At 42.8% G+C, this 16,988-nt stretch overlaps 1 protein-coding gene across 11 annotated transcripts in view; it reads right to left on the bottom strand.

Moving 5' to 3' along the window:
- The window catches only part of Fat1 (FAT atypical cadherin 1), a 120,221-nt gene that overhangs the window by 48,722 nt on the left and 54,511 nt on the right, over positions 1-16,988 (bottom strand). For all 11 annotated transcript variants that reach the window (XM_029532038.1, XM_029532036.1, XM_029532042.1 and 8 more), the window contains one exon: positions 15,147-15,461. In XM_029532038.1, coding sequence (XP_029387898.1) covers positions 15,147-15,461 — 315 coding nt within the window. The remainder of the gene's footprint in view (positions 1-15,146; positions 15,462-16,988) is intronic.

Genomic DNA, 16,988 nt, shown 5'->3' with positions numbered 1-16,988 from the left:
CACTAATTAGCATCCTCAAATTTACGTCAGAAGTGCGGACAAGCCAGGGTAAGGAGAGCACCAAACATTACTGAACTGACAAGTGCTTTGCAGCCTTTTCACATCAATGCCCACGTTTAGAAAGTTAAGGCAGAGGGTTAGATTCACTGTAATCCTTCCATGTTAACCTAACCTTAAAGTTCTTTAGCTCAGGGCATCCTCAAAAAAAAAAAAAAAAAAAAAAAAGGTTTTCGAGAGGTAGACAGCACACAGAGGCATCCATCAAAGGCTGACTAGGTGGAGATGGAGCAGCTACAAGTTTATTGAATGACGTTGTCCCGTCCATTCGGACCCTCACAGGGAAAAAAAAAAAATGAAAACCAGGGGGGAGATGTGAAGCTCTGGAAGAAACAATGGAAAAGGGGAGGGAGGGAAGGGTGGGGAGAGAGGAGAAGGAGGGAGGGAGGGAGGGAGGGAGGAAGGAAGGAAGGAAGGAAGGAAGGAAGGAAGGAAGGAAGGAAGGAAAAGGAAGGGTAGTTAGTTTAAACAGCATCACAAACACAAGGGGACAGACAGCCAGAGGGTGAAAACCCACTTTTTCTGAACAAGACTAAGGTCCAGTTACCATGAAGAGTGGAGCGCTTGAGATCTGTAGCAGGTGAAATTTAAAAACCCTAAATCCATAGGGCAAGGTCCTGAGTGTGTGCCACCACCTGCTGAACCCTACATGGCAGGAAACTGACTTTTAACCATCTTCCTGTCCTTCTCCTTTAAGACTAAAACCAGGAAAGAGGCAGGCAGCAGAGGGTTAAAGGGGTGGGGGCAGGGGTGTTCACCTAATCCTACTTTATTTCCCTTTCCACGTCTTTGGCTACATTTTTTACTTTTTATAATAATAATAAGAGCCACTGTAGCTTTTGACCTTATAAAGCTGTTTCTCTTAGCCCGAAATTCTCTCAATTCCCACTGCCCAACACAGTAGCATCTAACTGTGCCCAGCCTCTGAGCAGCTGAAATGTGGCCAGGCTAACTGAGAAAGTAGGGTTTTCGGAATGAATTTAAATAACTTAAAAAGGCACTGGTCATTTCTGCTCCTTTCAATAGCCTCTCGTTCCAAAGTACAGGCCAACACATGGCTCAACAAAGTTCAAATATGTTTGTGGTTAAAAGGCTAAAGATACAATTCAATGGCGAATACATCTGTTATCAAAATCCAGAATCCTATAAACATCTGCCTTACAAATGCAAAGTTTTCCGCTGTTCTGGCATGGGGGCCACCACTCTCCTCCAATCCTCAGCCCAGTCCTTAAAATTCGTTTCATAGAGTTCAGACGGAGATGAAGAACCCTAGCTTCCCATTGTCACTTTATAGCTTTGCCTAATACCCCCCCAAAACCACATCTTTGTGTTCAACCTGACTTCTGAAAATTAATTTGTTTACCAGCACACGCTTTTTGCATGTGACGGCTTTTCTGATGGTTTAAAGTGGAAAATTAAGTTGATAGGCAGTGATACCGCTGCCCTAATATTTAACCAGCTCAGAGTCCCCCAGTCGTTCCGCCTGCATTATTACTCAATGTGCTTGTCAAAATGGCTTCCCCAAATGTGTCCTCTGAGAGACACAAAGCTCTTGCCCTTGATGGTAAGATAGATCAGAGGTGAGGGGGTCTAAGTAATGTGAGGGGGTCTAGGTAATGTGACAGTGTTAACAATGTTTATAAGTCTGTGGTGGGTCTTCAGTTCAAGCACTCTTTCATGTGTACTTTTAAAAATTAAATAAATAAGCCAAGCTGTGGAAGGGCCAGAAGACGTGACCTCTTGATTGACAGCAGTCACAGATCCTTTCCTGGTGCCTGTAAGCAGTTACACCTAGGGGGGACCAGCCCACCTGTTATCTTGGCATCCCAGCTGTTTCCTTACAAAGGTGGCCTGAGGCAGCTGCACTCTGGCCACTAGGAGCTCGAAACCAAGGTTTTGGTAAAGGTACAAACTTCTTCAGCAGGTTTGTCCCAGTTTAAGACAGCTCCGGGGCAACCCAGAAGACCTCAGAAGCAAGCAAGACTTAGTGGCCTCCAGATCACTTCTGAGGCTGCCCCGAGGCCCAGGCTCCGCCTTTTAACAGCTGTATTTGATTAGGCCCAAACCCAGGAAGGCTCCTCTCAAAGTGACTCAACAGAAGGCTTGCAAATTCCCAACCTGAGGGCCCTGACTGGTCCCAAACTCCAGGCATTTGACTTGCTGAACTGGAAGCAGTGCAGTGACCTGTGGAATTACATAGGAGCTCAAGAAATGCCATGATCCTTTTCCAAATGTATAATCAGGCTGTTTGTGCTTTTATGGGCTCCAGTAAAGGGTGGTCATATCACAGGTTTTGTTTTTTTTTTTAAAAAAAAAAAAAAGCTGAGCTGGCCACAGGGAAAAGCAGCACTTTTTTTTTGTTTTTGTTTGTTTTTTTTTGGTTTGGTTTGGTTTGGTTTTTTTGGTGGTAGTGTAAGCCTCTGCTTTCATTTTTGTTTGGGGGGGACTGGATATCCCTGGCTGCCCCAGATCTCGTGTTCCTTTTGCTTTAGCCTCCAGAATCCTGACTTTACAGGTGTGACCCACCACGCCCTGCTTCCTTTTTAGCACAATAATTGGGTGCTTCCTTTGGTTCCAGGCTAAGCATTCTAGGAATCAGAAACATTAAGGAAAAATCAAAATAATCTGCCTCAGATAAGCCCTAGGGCAGGCAGTAAAGTGGTTGAGCAACCTTTAGACAGAGAGCGAAAGGAACAAAAAGGCAAACGTTATTGTGAGCCTTGGGTATAAATGCTAAGTGCCTATACAAAATGTACTTGGAAATATTTACAAATCAATTTGTCAAAAGAGACAGGAGGGAACTGGTCAGGGAAGAGGCCGAGAGGGTGCAAGAGAGGCGTCTCGTTTTCTAGATTAGAATTCTTAAGGAGGGCATCTTCAGTTCTTAACAAATCTTTTACTTGAAACTTTATAGCCTTAAAAATATGTTAAAGCTCAAAGCAAAAGATATCGGAGAATAATTTACTGGGTGAAAATTTTAGATTAAAAATATAGTATCTCTCTCTCTCTCTCTCTCTCTCTCTTTCTAAAGATTTATTTATTTGTTATTTATATGAGCACACTGTAGCTGTCCAGCCACACTAGAAGAGGGTATCAGATCCCATTATAGATGGTTGTGAGCCACCATGTGGTTGCTGGGAATTGAACTCAGGACCTCCGGAGACATCTCTCCAGCCCCCAATACAGATTTCTAAAGTCTGAACTATTCAGCCATTGACAAACATAAATAAGACATATATAATATATATATTTTATGTATATAAATATGCTGTCTTCATGCACACCAGGAAAGACGTCAAATCACATTATAGATTGTGAGCCACTATGTGGTTGCTGGGAATTGAATTCACAACTTCTTAACATCTGAGCCATCTCTCTAGTCCCACTTTAAAAAAAAAAAAAAAAAAAATCATAGTGGCAATCAGGAGACAACTTTTTCTAGTAAGTTAAAGCAACTTGAAATGGAATGAATTTTATTCTAAATTAGAGTCCCACTGCACAAACCCAATTTCCTAGAATTGGAGAATGTTTTAAAATTCCTGCCCAGGCAGGGGTGGCACATGCCTTTAACCCCAGCACTCAGGTGGCAGAGGCCCACATATCCCAGTGAGTTCAAGGCCAGTCTGGTCTACAAATTGAGTTCCAGGAGGATAGCCAGGGCTATACAGAGAAACCCTGTTTTGAAAACCCTGACAAAAAAAAAAAAAAAAAAAAACAACAGAAAAAAAAAATTCCCTTCTCCAAGACTTATATTTGACAAGTGAACAAATGAGACCAAGGGAAGGTCAGATGATCACTAACGGCCACATTCAACAAAAATTTGGGAAACCAAATTGAACTCCAACCAGATTTGACTCTTTTCAAATGTGTGCCAGGATCCTGAAGTGGGACTCGCGTTCCCATGAGGGAGCGTCAAATCACAGGCTGCATGGAAGAAGGCACACCTGAGGCAACTCAGGAAGGTTCTCGGGGATCTCAGTTATAGACCATAATAGTCTAAACAAAAGAAATCCTCCTCTATTTTCTTACTTTAATAATTTTTGCTCTAGTCATTGTAAAAAATTACTTTATTATATTTACTTCTTTAAGCAACCAAACATAACATGAATTGTGATGTGTTTGAGAAACAACCCTGTAGAAGATACTTGGAAAGACGGTCCAAAGAGCCACCGCGAACGTTGTTTCTCAGACATGACGTTAAAACAACTCCCAGAATCCTCTTGCCAAATGTGCTGCTTCTACCCTATGCTGGTTAAACCCTAAGGAAGCACAAGTTAAATAAAAGGAATTCCCTCCCACCATAAGACGAATCTAAAGCACTATATAAGTGTCTATCTCACAGCATATTTCTCTTTATTTTGGGTAAATGCCTTCCATGTTGAGTTGCCTGGAGGGCCCCAGCCGAAAGGTCCATCTAGCCAGGACCGCGGAAACGTGGCCGCTCTGGAACAAAGGTCTCTGACGCTGGAACTAAGAACCTGTGGATGAGAGCATCTTGGCTTTGAGAAGGCTCTGAATTCAATCAGAAGTGGCCTCTCCTGAGGAGAGATGAGACTGAAGGACACAGGGAAGAAGGTCCCACAGGCAGAGACAATTTTAAGTGATGTGCCAAAGCCACAGAGTCTTCAACTGCTTTGTCCTGATCTGTCATCGTCGCCCTGGGAGATTATTATGCTTTTAAAATTCACACCTTTATATTGAGATACAAGGGCTAGACAAAATTATGCACTTGCTATATACAATCTTACTCGTCTCAGGATGGATTTTTTTTTTTACGTATCAACATGGCATAAGGGGCTCATCAGATCTCTTTGGAAGTATTTCTCATACTTTCCTCCTCCCTAAGAAGCGACTTGCTAACTTTATTTTCAGTAGCACTACTAATAACAATTATAAAGACTTATTTAATGCCTATGAAACTAGAAAGTCTTGATTATAAAGCTGTTTTCACTAAGGACCGAGATAAAATCAAAACAGTCTTCTATGTCCTCAGGGGCTCGCCTAAAAGGCAACAGGCAGAACACATGCCATCAGTGAGATTAATCAAGACGGTAGCTCCAAAACTAACCGGACAGTGTATCTATCCTCTTTAGTCAGAAAACACACTCACTCTCCCTGCATTCACAAACCTATCTTTCTCATTTTAGCTATCTCTCTCTGTTCCTCTTACACGCTGATACCAATTTTTTTTTACCTCAAAAATAATGTCAACGATCAGAATAAAACGGCAGCATCTAAAGACAATGTTCTAGCTAGACCCTCATGCATCTCAAACCCCAGGCTGCTAAACAAGTTTCTTCACGTCTCCATAACATAAGGTTAAAATACACAGCATCAGTTGTACTGCCTCAGGATCTCAGAAGCTACAGTCAGAGGGGAAATAAATCATTATGTTTTAAAGGGACCTATTAAAAGTACTCTGAGGCATCAATATAGGAGACAATATGAAATGCCATATACCATGTGACTGTATGAGCATCTTCTCCATGAACACTTTAGCCTGGATATTTGAAATTAAAAAAACGGCCTCGGACCAAAGACATCTATAGCAGCTGGGAAGATCACAGAGGAAGGAGGGAAGACAGGCAAGCACCGGATGCTAAAGGGGGCCCGGGGAAAGCAGAGCCATTCCAACTGGCTGAGTTTTAAAACCCTTTACCAGTGAACTGGAAAGCAGGGAGTGAGTAGCCTTCCCACAGCCAGCGCTGCGCTTGGCTCTGTCATGGATACAATAACTGGGTACAGAAAGGTCCTGGCCCTTGAGGACGGGAGCCAGGGGGAGAACCAAGCAACAGGGCAAGATCAGAACCAACAATGAAAAAAAGTCAGAGTCTTGCTTAGCTCAGACCATTGGGAGGCAGGACAACATGTCTCCCTTCCCATGCTGGAGACTCAGAGGGCGTCATAGGCAGAGGCAAAGCTCCCTATCAACTCTCCCATAGCTGTCTTTGTGCTTCTACTCTTAGAGCTTCCGAGGCTCAGAGCCCTGGCAGCGTGCACGGTCTTCCTATAGGTCTTGTTCTGAGACCGGTTCTAACTGCAGTTGGCTGGGAGATCTTTGGCAGCTGTGGCCCATCTGAGCAGCTATTGTTTGTCACTGCGGTACTGGTGCCGGCAGGATTAGGCTCGGAGCCAAAAATGGAATTCTATTCATAGCCCGTCAGGGCTGGAAGGCAGCTCAGAATTCACTTAACTCGAACTTTCAGAGGTTCGCAGAAAACACTAATAAAATTAATCTGGCGGTCACTCTGAAGCCACACAAGGAGTGGCCGAGGTCAGTAGCACCCGCTTCTCTTCTGCTTTTACATCTGTCTTGCGAGCTGTTTCCTGGTGGAAATTAGTGGTTTCAGAACACAAGATCAGAAGGCAAAGCAATTTCGCTGTGAATTAATTGTTTTTAGTATTCTACATAAGTTATGTGGAGAGAGGGAGGGAGGGAGGGAGGGAAAGCACTTAATCAACTGTAAGGTTAATATCGGCAAACTTCAACGAAAGCATCTTAAGTGTGAAATCTTACATGTACTTTTAGTCGCTGATGTTCAGTGACCTAGAATTGCAGAATTCTCCTTGATCCAACTGACCCTAAGAATTCCACGAAAACAGATTTGATGCGGGCGTGGGGGAGATGCACCAGAAAAGGCAGGAGAAAAAAACCTGACTTTTTAGACTTTAGAGATAATACATTTCATCATAAAATAAAACCTAATGTGAGAAATAGACTTTAAAAATACACGGTGACTTTTTTTTTGTTGTTAATGAATTCCTGCCATTGTGGTGTGAGTGACCCTCCACTTCCTTCCTTTCTAGAGCTATCAAATGTTACCGGAAACCCTCGGAAGTTGTTTGCGGCGGTAGCTACTTCCTATTGCACTTTGTTAGGTCTCCTTTCCAGCCACAATCAAATGCCATTTTCTTATTGCCTCATTACTCAGTAATACCAGACTCATTTACTAAAGGAGCATGCAGCTAGAACTCGGTTAGGTGCCCAGTGTGTCTACTACCCACTGCAGTATTCTGTGATTAAAGAATGCTCAGTCTGTAGATTACTAAATGTAAATATTCTATCTCCACTAAATCTGTTTGTAATCTTCTACTGGACAGTCACACCATCCCTTATGTCCGACATAGATAGCTCTTTATGAAATACTCTATTCTACATGTAAGCAAGGAAATTGGAGGCCCTTGTACATTGGTGTTCTCCTAAAAGCACAACAAATGTATAATGTAGTCCTTTTGAGTAGGAACAACTCAGTCCCAGAAAAGGTTACGAAAAGAACAGGGGAGGGAGGAGATAGTATAAGCCCTCCAAGATCCAAGAGCCAACCAGGGGAGCTGGCACTGTAGCTCTGGATGTTTGTAATAAGATAGACCAACAGTACAAGGATAAAAAAAAAAAAAATCAAAAATTAAGGCATCTTTTTATCTTCCAGTGAGAAATGATTTATTTCTTAAAGGGGAAAAGAATACTAATTAGCATTGCCACCCACTTCTAAACATCTACCCAGGAACTTGCTAAATCTCAAAAACCTGCTCTTAAAACCGCATATTCTGGGTGCTGTAATTTAAGTGACTAAAAGCACCTGGAAAGGCAACGCCCAGTCCATCTACATGCACTCTTGTTTACAGGAATGGGAAAAGCTGGATCTTCTATTTCAGGGTTTAATAACTTAAATAGCTGCTGCCCCATTTCAAGAAAAAAAAAAAAAAGAAGAAGAAAATCAATACATGAAGTATTTCCACTGTTACCTATAACACATCAAGGGCAGGGAACTACTGCTCAACTTGTACGGACTTTAAATTGTGAATGGCTAGACACATTTTGCACTACTGAAAGCTATACAAACTTGAAAGCTCCCTTTATCGTTATACTACAAACACTGAGCTAAATGAATGTGACAGACACTGGACAGACTACTTACCTAAAAACTTTCCTGGCCTTTTATACAAAATGGTCAGTAATTCCTACAGTACACAGTTAATGGCAGCAAGCCTAAGGATCTAGGATCATTTAAGAGCATTGTGGTTTTTAATGTGAAAAGGGCCACGGAAACAGTATCAGACTAAAACCAACTATTCTCTGACGCAGCATTCTTTAGGATACATAATAACCACTGCAAAACCACACTCACAACATCCAAGACACAGTACCCAGAAGCAGCAGTGAGGAAATCCATGCCTTGTGGCTTGAACCCTGGGTGGTCCTGACCTCTCTGAAGTCATGTAATTATTTGTAAAGTGAGGAAAATGCAAGTCTTTGGAGCGTTTGGAGTCTCTCTGCCCTTCGCCAAGGCCCCTCCCCGGGAAGATTTAAAGGATTCAAGTGGATCAAAGTGGATTGCACAATGCAAAGCACAAACCAGAGGAAGAAGAGTGGCCTGCACGCCCAAAAATGGGCTAAAATGAGGCTAAGGGATTGTAGAAGGGCTAGGAAGTGTAAGTACACAACAGAAAGTTAGAGTAAAGAAAGAAAAGCCAGGGTTTTTGCTGTTCTCTCTTTGACTGTCCCCTTGCAGTCTGGCTCTCAAAGACAACAGAGATGCACAAGAGCACCAGCAGCATTAGAAGAGCCTACAGTGCTCTAAACTATTGATCCAAAGACTGAACAGACTTTGGGTAGGGCCTCAACCCAATTGGAGCAATTTTGGGTGGGGAAATGGCTCAGTGGGGATATGGCTGGCTCAGTGGGGATATGGCTCAGTGGTAAGTGTTTGCCTAGCATATGTGGGGCTTTAGGTTCAATCCCCTTTACTGCTCAAAAGTAGGGAAGAGCAAGCCACCCTCAAATTCCAAAACCATTTTTAAATCTCAAGGGGACAGAAAAATACATGATTCAGCTGATCAAGTGACTGACTTACAATGTGCCTGCTGACACATCTAACCACACAAACCAAAGCCAGGATGCCCTGCTTGTGCCCACTACCCACTCCTAATCTATTAAGCATGGTCACAAAATATAATTCTTCATATTTCTTTCCAGATAGGAAGAAGGACAGCAGTGAATGAAAATTAGTCAAACAGTAGCGTATTTACTAGAGGAGATAAGAGCCGATGGATTAAAGGGCCAGAGATAGGCGGATGGATACACATCTATAGTCAACGAGTCATTTGCTGAGCCTGTCAATCACTATCCTAAAGGGATTTTCCTAAACCATTTTGCCTGGCTTACCTAGGAGGGAAAAGAAACAGAAGCAGTTGCCTCTGTGCTTGGGAATACATTATTGTGCATTATTATTTTGAGAGCCCAAAAGATGAGTCTTTTTCTATGTCCCACTCCTTGCTCCCTCAGTACTGGGACAAGTCAAGGGGCAGAAAGGGTGCCGAGAAAGCATGGCCAAAATAAGGTGAAATAAAGGAGCCTGGGAGTGGGCGGCTTAGAGAGCATCTAGCAGCTCAGAGCAAGCACACTGGGAAGATTCCAGCTAAGGGACAGGGCAAGACCGGGCAAGGGTGGGTCAGCCACACAGAGCAGGGGTTATGAGCACAGGCTCAGGGTTGGTTAGTGTGCTGGCTAGTTTTATGTCAATTTCACATAAGCCACAGTCATCAGGGAGGAGACAGCCTCAATCGAGAAGATGCCTCCGTAAGATCAGGCTGTAGGGAATCCTGTAAGGTATTTTCTTAATTTGTGATTGATTGGGGGAAGAGCCTAGACCACTGTGGACAGAGCCAGCCCTGTCCTGGGTTCTATAAGCAACCAGGCTGAGCAAGCCATAATGAGCAAAGGGCACCTCTCCCCCCTCCATGGCCTCTGCATCAGCTCCTGCCCTCACTGCTTTTGATGAAGAACTGTTTGTTACCTAGAACTGGTGAGTGAAATAAACCCTTTCCTTCCCAAGTTGCTTTTTGGCCCTGGTGTTTCACTGCAGCAGTGGAAACCCAAAGTGTGAGAGTCAGTTTGCCTGTGAAAGGCAACTGCTCTGCCATTCTCCTTCCCCAGCCCCCAGAGAGGCCTCAGAGGCCAGAGCACCAATACAGAAAAAGAAAACACTCGGTTAAGACACCAGGGACCAGGGACAGAAATGAATGGCTACATAAAAGTGGAAGTTCTCACTGGGAATCTTTCTGTGCCCTTTGAATCCTGCCTTATGAGACTCAACTACTTAATGAAGTCAGGAATATAATCTAGAAGGGATGTGCCTGTGAGCAGACATCCCAAGGCTCAGTATTGCCAGGCACAGAATGCAAGTAATTAATGGTCATTATGAGGAGCACAGACTAGACAGAACTTAAGGACAGATATTCTGGGTGTACTCAATGTTATAGATTAGAGAGACATAAAGTGAACTCTAATTTCTTTTTTTCTTTGTTTACCAGCTCCAGAAACCCATGATACTAAATAAGTTTATATGTAAAATTAATCAGCAAATTCAATTTTTATTATTTAAACACACACACATCTTTGTTGGAATCATCTCGTACTCCTGTAATGGAGCTTTTTGAGGGAGGAGTACACCCAGAATTATTGCAAAGCTGAAACAGAATAAACATTTTTAGGATTAAAAAAAAAAAAAAAAAAAGGCAATAACTGAGCTTCTATATCTGCATCAAGAGGCCAGATTATACTTAACAATACCAAAAGGCAAGTAAAATGGACAAAGTAACAGTTCGCAGGCAAAAATAAAAACGGGGATGGGGGGAAATGACTCTTAATGAGCTATCTTGAAGGCTTTCAGAATATTCAACCCTGAGAACCAAGAACTACGTGCTAATGACCTCCTGAACACTAAATGGTAAAGGCAGCATTATTTCCTACAACCAAACACAGTAACTGTTACATAAATGTCCAACAATCACTAAAAGGTTAAATTGTATCTACATAAGGAATACAAAAAAAAAACCAAACAACAAAAACAACAACAACCCAGACTTACAGACATACAGAGCTGCAGAGTGCATTATTCTCAAATAAGCTGAGTGCTAAACCCTTCTCCCCAAGTTTACACCATGTCAGCCATTTATGAAATTCTATGGGCTAATTTATATATAACTAATAAAATGGCAGGGAACACCAGAGGCCAACTAGGGATGGGGACAAAAGAGGGACTAAAGAAACCCAGGAGGCAATTCTTTAGAATTACCTATATGCTCACTGCCTGACAGGGTGATGGGTCCCTGGGTCTGGAAAAGGTGGATTTACTTATACCCCAAGGGAGATTTTTTTATAAGTAAAAAGACTTACATTGTATCAAAACCTTGGAAGATAGCAAATTCACTGAGAATAAGACTTGGGTCTTTTCTGAAGCAGGCACAAGCCTGAAAAGTAACCTTCAAAATTATCAGGCGACTGGGACTTGTGTATCTCTCCTCAAAGCTGCTAACAGGTGGGGTCAGTTTCCTGGGGTTACCAGAGGATAATGAAATATGTAATGCCCACACTGGTCGCTTTTGTCTGGGGCTCCTCCTCTGTCCTTGGCATACCACAGAGTTCTGAGCAGGCAGATTCAAGGTTCCAAACAATAAAAATATCTGTGTCCCTGCCTCTCTCTTGCCTTGAGCAAAGGCACAATTTACGTTGAAAGACGCAAACTGACCCTAACTGATACTGGAAATAACCAAACAACAACGAAAAGTTACTAATATTTACTCTCTGTTAACAAAAGTATCTAGGTTAGGAAAGGCCAGTGAGTTAAGCCTTTTGTCTGTGTGCCCTAAAAGAGAAATCTCATCAAGTCCTACTTATAATTAGTAGACTAGCAACTGCCTGAGATGAAACAAGACAGCTTCAGCACCATAATTAAACACAAAAAGAGACTAAGGAAGTTCATTCAAGCCTGATGCTTGGAGACCAAAGCTTATTTTAAAAAATATACTCTTGTCAACAACAACAACAAAAACCATCAGGATTCGTTCCTCATTTACAAAATGACTGTGAGTAGGTGTTTAAGTCTATACAAAATGTTCTAAGGACTTTATACAGACTCTAGAATACAAGCCCCTCCTTCAGTCACAAAGGCCACATAAACACTAACTTCAGTCCTTACCCAGCAGTCAAGTCGCCTAAGCCTGTCTCTTGGAATCTTAACGACTCCACCTGCTTCTCCCATCTTCAAAATCAGCTCTTCCAGGGCCTTCTACTTCCTGACTGCCCCACGCCATCAGTGTGACTGCAGTGACTGCAAACACCTTCATCACAGGCTGCCGCACCCACGACCTTCCCTGTGTTCCTTCACACAAGCTGTTATCTACAGTGCAAAATCTGAAGACTCTTCACGTCCTGACACCTTAAACGTTAGGCTTTCTGTAGTCTACCCGATATCCAATAATCCCTGGGAAGCAAACACACTTTGCTCCTTACTCGTGTCTACCACCCCCCGCCCCCTAAAAAAATGTAACTGTGTGAAGCCACTAAAATCTTGGTTGTCATACATCCATCAAACAAGCAGCTGAAACATGCAAGAGAAATGGGCTGCGGCACATTCCCCACAAAGGACCCCGAGGAGTCCAGGAGGAGGGCCTTAATAAGACTGTCAATCTCTGGTCGCTAATCCTAAAGCCTCCAGCCCTAATGTCTGTTTCCTCCACGGTCCCCAAGGGAAGACTAACTAACTACGGCCACATCTCTGAGTTCCGGCCCAGTGATTTCCCTCCTTCAGACATTAATTACTAAGGACCCTGATTTAAGGTCTCCAGGTGGTGTTCCGGGTCAGTAAATCACAAGAGCTTTCAGAGAGTCTTTCACGGGCTCCCACCACCCAGCCTCCATTTTAATAAACCATCTCTTAAAACTCTGCTATATGGTGTCTGCTGTATGGTCTCAGAGGATGAGGTGGTCTACTAATGTCCCTTGGGCCTTGAAGGTCATGCTTAGACCTTCCTCTCAGTTGGAGACACACCTCGCTGTACTTCTACTATATTTTCTTAACAATACATTTGCCAAAGCATGGCTATTTTGGGATCGTTAAGGACATGGTGCTTTGTGAAACTCTCTAACCATGGTTTGTAACTAACATAGCTCTCAGCAATACCCCATCACTACAGTGGGCCTCTACTTCCCGGCTGCCTTCAAGCTGTCAAAACAACCTGCTTGGAGATGGATTCTCTCCAGCTGTCTTCTCGGCAGCATACATGCGCCTCACACCCGGGGGTGAGAGCTCATGGTGAACTCCTAGAGGCTGTGTGTTCACACACAACAGTGCAGGCACCATTTTCTAAGAGACCTGAGGGGGAGACACAAAGGAAAGGAAAGGAAAGGCAAGGCTGGACCAGGGCTATTCCTGAGACCTGGCCTAGGCCATCTTTAAACTTTCTGTCTCCTATTAATTATGCCCAGAGTTGCAGTGTTTGCTCGGATACGGGAAGGAAACTTATGTCTTGCTTTTCCTGTCTCTTCACAAGGGACTTAATCAAATCTAAAAGAGGGACAGAAGGCATTTTAAAAAGAAACATTTTTTTAAAATCTAATTCAGTAAGCAGTTTTAGACAAAACTAGTTATTTTTATTATGTATTGTATTATATATGTCATATATATATAATACAATACATAATAAAAATAAATACTCTTTAGTTACCACCTCAAGGCTTTTACATCTCTCTTTCCATACTGGGGCCACCCCTTCTGTTCAGGCATGCTATCTGGACCTCTGAAATTATTTTAACTTACACCTTTCTTCTTTTGCAGCAGGAGACATGTTTTAAATTTTTGACTCTTAGTTTTAGATACTTTCATTTGATCTCACAGCAACGGTGGGACCTAATTATCACCCCGTCCTGGAAAACGGCACATCTCACACTGCAGCATCAGCCCTGTGCCAGCCCTGCCCGGCATGGCTACGCCAGGCTGCGAACCCACTTCTTAGCTCCAAGTTCTCCATGCTGCCTTCAATGCTCCTGGAAAGAGACTGCTCTCGGATCCTACGCATTTCTCTTCTCTATACCTCAGCTCTTCAAGGCTCAATCTGTCTTGATAAATCCAAACTATACTAGAGTTTGTTTCCCAAAAGCTAGGATGCAATTATCCCCAAACGAACAAAACAATTTATGAAGCACTCAAAATCTTGAAGTCACTCAACTACTAAAGAAAAGTATTTATAATGGCAGACTGAAATATGCTGACAAGTTTTACAAACTAACAACTTAACCCTCACTTACAAACACAAACACACACACACTGGGGATAGAAACCAGGGCTTCGCATATGTTAGGCAAATGCTTAGTTGCTAACTTACATCACCAGCTCTTAAACACATTTCCAGGAGACCAAGAACAGCATACCTTTATGGTCTCCATGGGCAGCTACATACGGGTATTTCCTATAGGAACTTAGAACTTAGGTGCATCTCAAGATTTGCACACAGGCCACAGAGGCCAGAGGCATTAGCTCCCCTGCGGTTAAAGTTACAAAAGGTTGAGAGCCACTTAAAGTGGGTTCTGGGAGCTGAACTCAGTCAGGTCCTCGACAAGGGAGCACAGGCTCTTAACCACTGAGCTCTCTCTCCAGCCCTGGGTGTGTGAGTGAATATGTGTGAGAGTGAGTGAGTGTGTGTGTTTGTGTGTGTGTGTGTCACAGGCTTTGAGAAGAGAACAACATAATGTCTTCCAACCCTAAAGTGGCTTGGCCCTAATCCTGTCACTTACAGTCAAAGTTCTGGGAGAAATTTAAAACAGTACTTAGGAAGTAATGAATTATGGAATAAAAATCTAATATTTTTCACACACACACGCGCGCACACACACACACACACACACACACACACACACACATATATATATATATATATATATATATATATATATTTTTTTTTTTTTTTTTTTTTCCAGATACTTAGTAGCAAAATTTGTTCTAGGCTTACTGCATCATCACTGAATTACTATTAAAAATGATAACTGCTTTAGACCTGGGGTGCAAACCTTGACTATGAAGAAAAACTCATCAATCAGCTATATGGTAGGAAGCCCAAAAAGGTACGCACGTGTTTGAATTAAATTTCATCCACATATCAAACCTTGTTCTTAGGAACTGAAGAGGAAAAAGAGACACCAAACCAAAGAAACTTCGGCAACAGAGAAACTCCTAGCTCTCAACTGAGAGAGTGCGGACACACACACACACACACACACACACACAATCCATTTAGAAGCACAGACGTACCTGTTTTAGGATTTATTGAGAAGAATCCTTGGGGGTTCCCGCTTGTAATTCTGTATGTCAGCTTGTCGCTGGAGCTAGAATCCGGGTCAAAAGCCTCAATCTGGACCACAGGGACATCCTTGGGTGAGTTTTCCATGATTTCTGGATAGTACACGGGCTCTGATGTCTGCGGCGCGTTGTCATTGACATCTTCCACCTCTATGTAGACCTCGATGAAGGACGACAGAGGCACCACGCCCTGATCTGTGGCATAGACCGTGAGCCAGTAGTGGGACGTCGACTCTCTGTCCAGTCGGTCTGAAGTCTCTATAACACCTAGAAATAAGCAGCCAAAGAAGAAGGTTAACAACAAGCACATGATGCCACCTGTGTCTGAGAATAACGACTCTGGTGGCAAGTCTTTGTGCCCCAGTTTCCCTGCCAAAAGGTGGAAGAAAACTGCATATTCCTTAGTGGCTGGATAAATGAGTTAATACCTATGAAATGGTTAGATATGTAGCATATGATATAGACTAAGTATTTACAATTACTAGTGTCAAGCAGACCACTTTAAAAATCTATGATCTAAGCTGTGATTCTCTGTGAGTTCGAGGCCAGCCTGGTCTACAAGGAGAACCAGGGATCCCTAGTGAGACCCTGTCTTGAAAAACCAAAAAGGCAAAACCAAACAAACAGGAAATCTACGATCTAAGCATGACAGTAACCCAGGAGATAGACACTGAGAGATCATCTCATGGTCTAATACGCAGTGTTCCAAAGATAACATTTATGGCTGGTTGATTTGTGTTGAGTTTCATGGAGATTAAGCAGGAAACCAAAGATAAACCGGAGTGAGGGCTCAGGTCCACGGCCTCTGTCCCACTCAGTAAGCCACAGCCCAGGGACAGAGACTAATTAGGAGTAGCATTCCTGCATTCCTGTAGACATCCAGAGTAATTGGGGTAAGGCTACCCAATCCTTTAAAAAAGAAAAAAAAAAAGAAATATTTGCAAGCCTCGCATAAGAGATTGCTCAGGTCTCGTACATGTTAAACCTCTTAACATCTTTAACCATCTTAAGCAAAGACAGCCAGTATGTTATAAAAACATAAATTCTTCCAGTTACACTCCAAGGGTGTATCTTTCCTAGCTGCTCCTGGTATTTCTGGTTCCTTATATGAAACACAGCAACTACGCACTTCATGAAGAAACTGCCCAAGCTGGAGTTAGGGTGCAGGGTCTTCCACTGAGATCCAAACTAGGACAGTTGTTACTGAGAGATCTGGGGAGAGAGGAAGCTTATACCCACTGAAAACAGACTCAGTGGGATTGGTGTACTCTGGCCCAGTTACAGACATCTATTAAAACTTCAATTCCAGAATCTCCCAACAAAGTGATCAGAAGTAGAAATGTGAACTCTCTTAAGCAAACTTGGCCTTTCACTTAAGGGCATAGTCTTGCCTATCAGCTCCCAGAATGATTGATCATTGTGAACTGAGACACCTTGAGCATTCAACACCATACACCTGACTACACTTCAGAACTCCTCCAACCTCAGAATCACTAAGGTATCCATCCCATGCAGAAATGCAAAGCCAAGTGCCCCTATGTTCAACAGTACTTATTTGAATCACTAACCCATATTATGCACTTAAATTATCAAATAAACCCTTTAACTGTATGCATCGCAACATTTGGAAATGTGGACACACTGTAGAATGGCTCAGGTAAGCTAATCAACTATAACTATACATCACCAGATATTCCTTTCTGTGTGTGTGTGTGTGTGTGTGTGTGTGTGTGTGTGTGTGAGAGAGAGAGAGAGAGAGAGAGAGAGAGAGAGAGAGAGAGAGAGAGAGAGAGA

Source organism: Mus pahari, chromosome 19 (assembly GCF_900095145.1).
Source record: "Mus pahari chromosome 19, PAHARI_EIJ_v1.1, whole genome shotgun sequence".
NCBI lineage: Eukaryota > Metazoa > Chordata > Mammalia > Rodentia > Muridae > Mus > Mus pahari.
The sequence above is the reverse complement of the archived record's forward strand: the minus strand, read 5'-3'. Positions and strand labels throughout refer to the sequence as shown.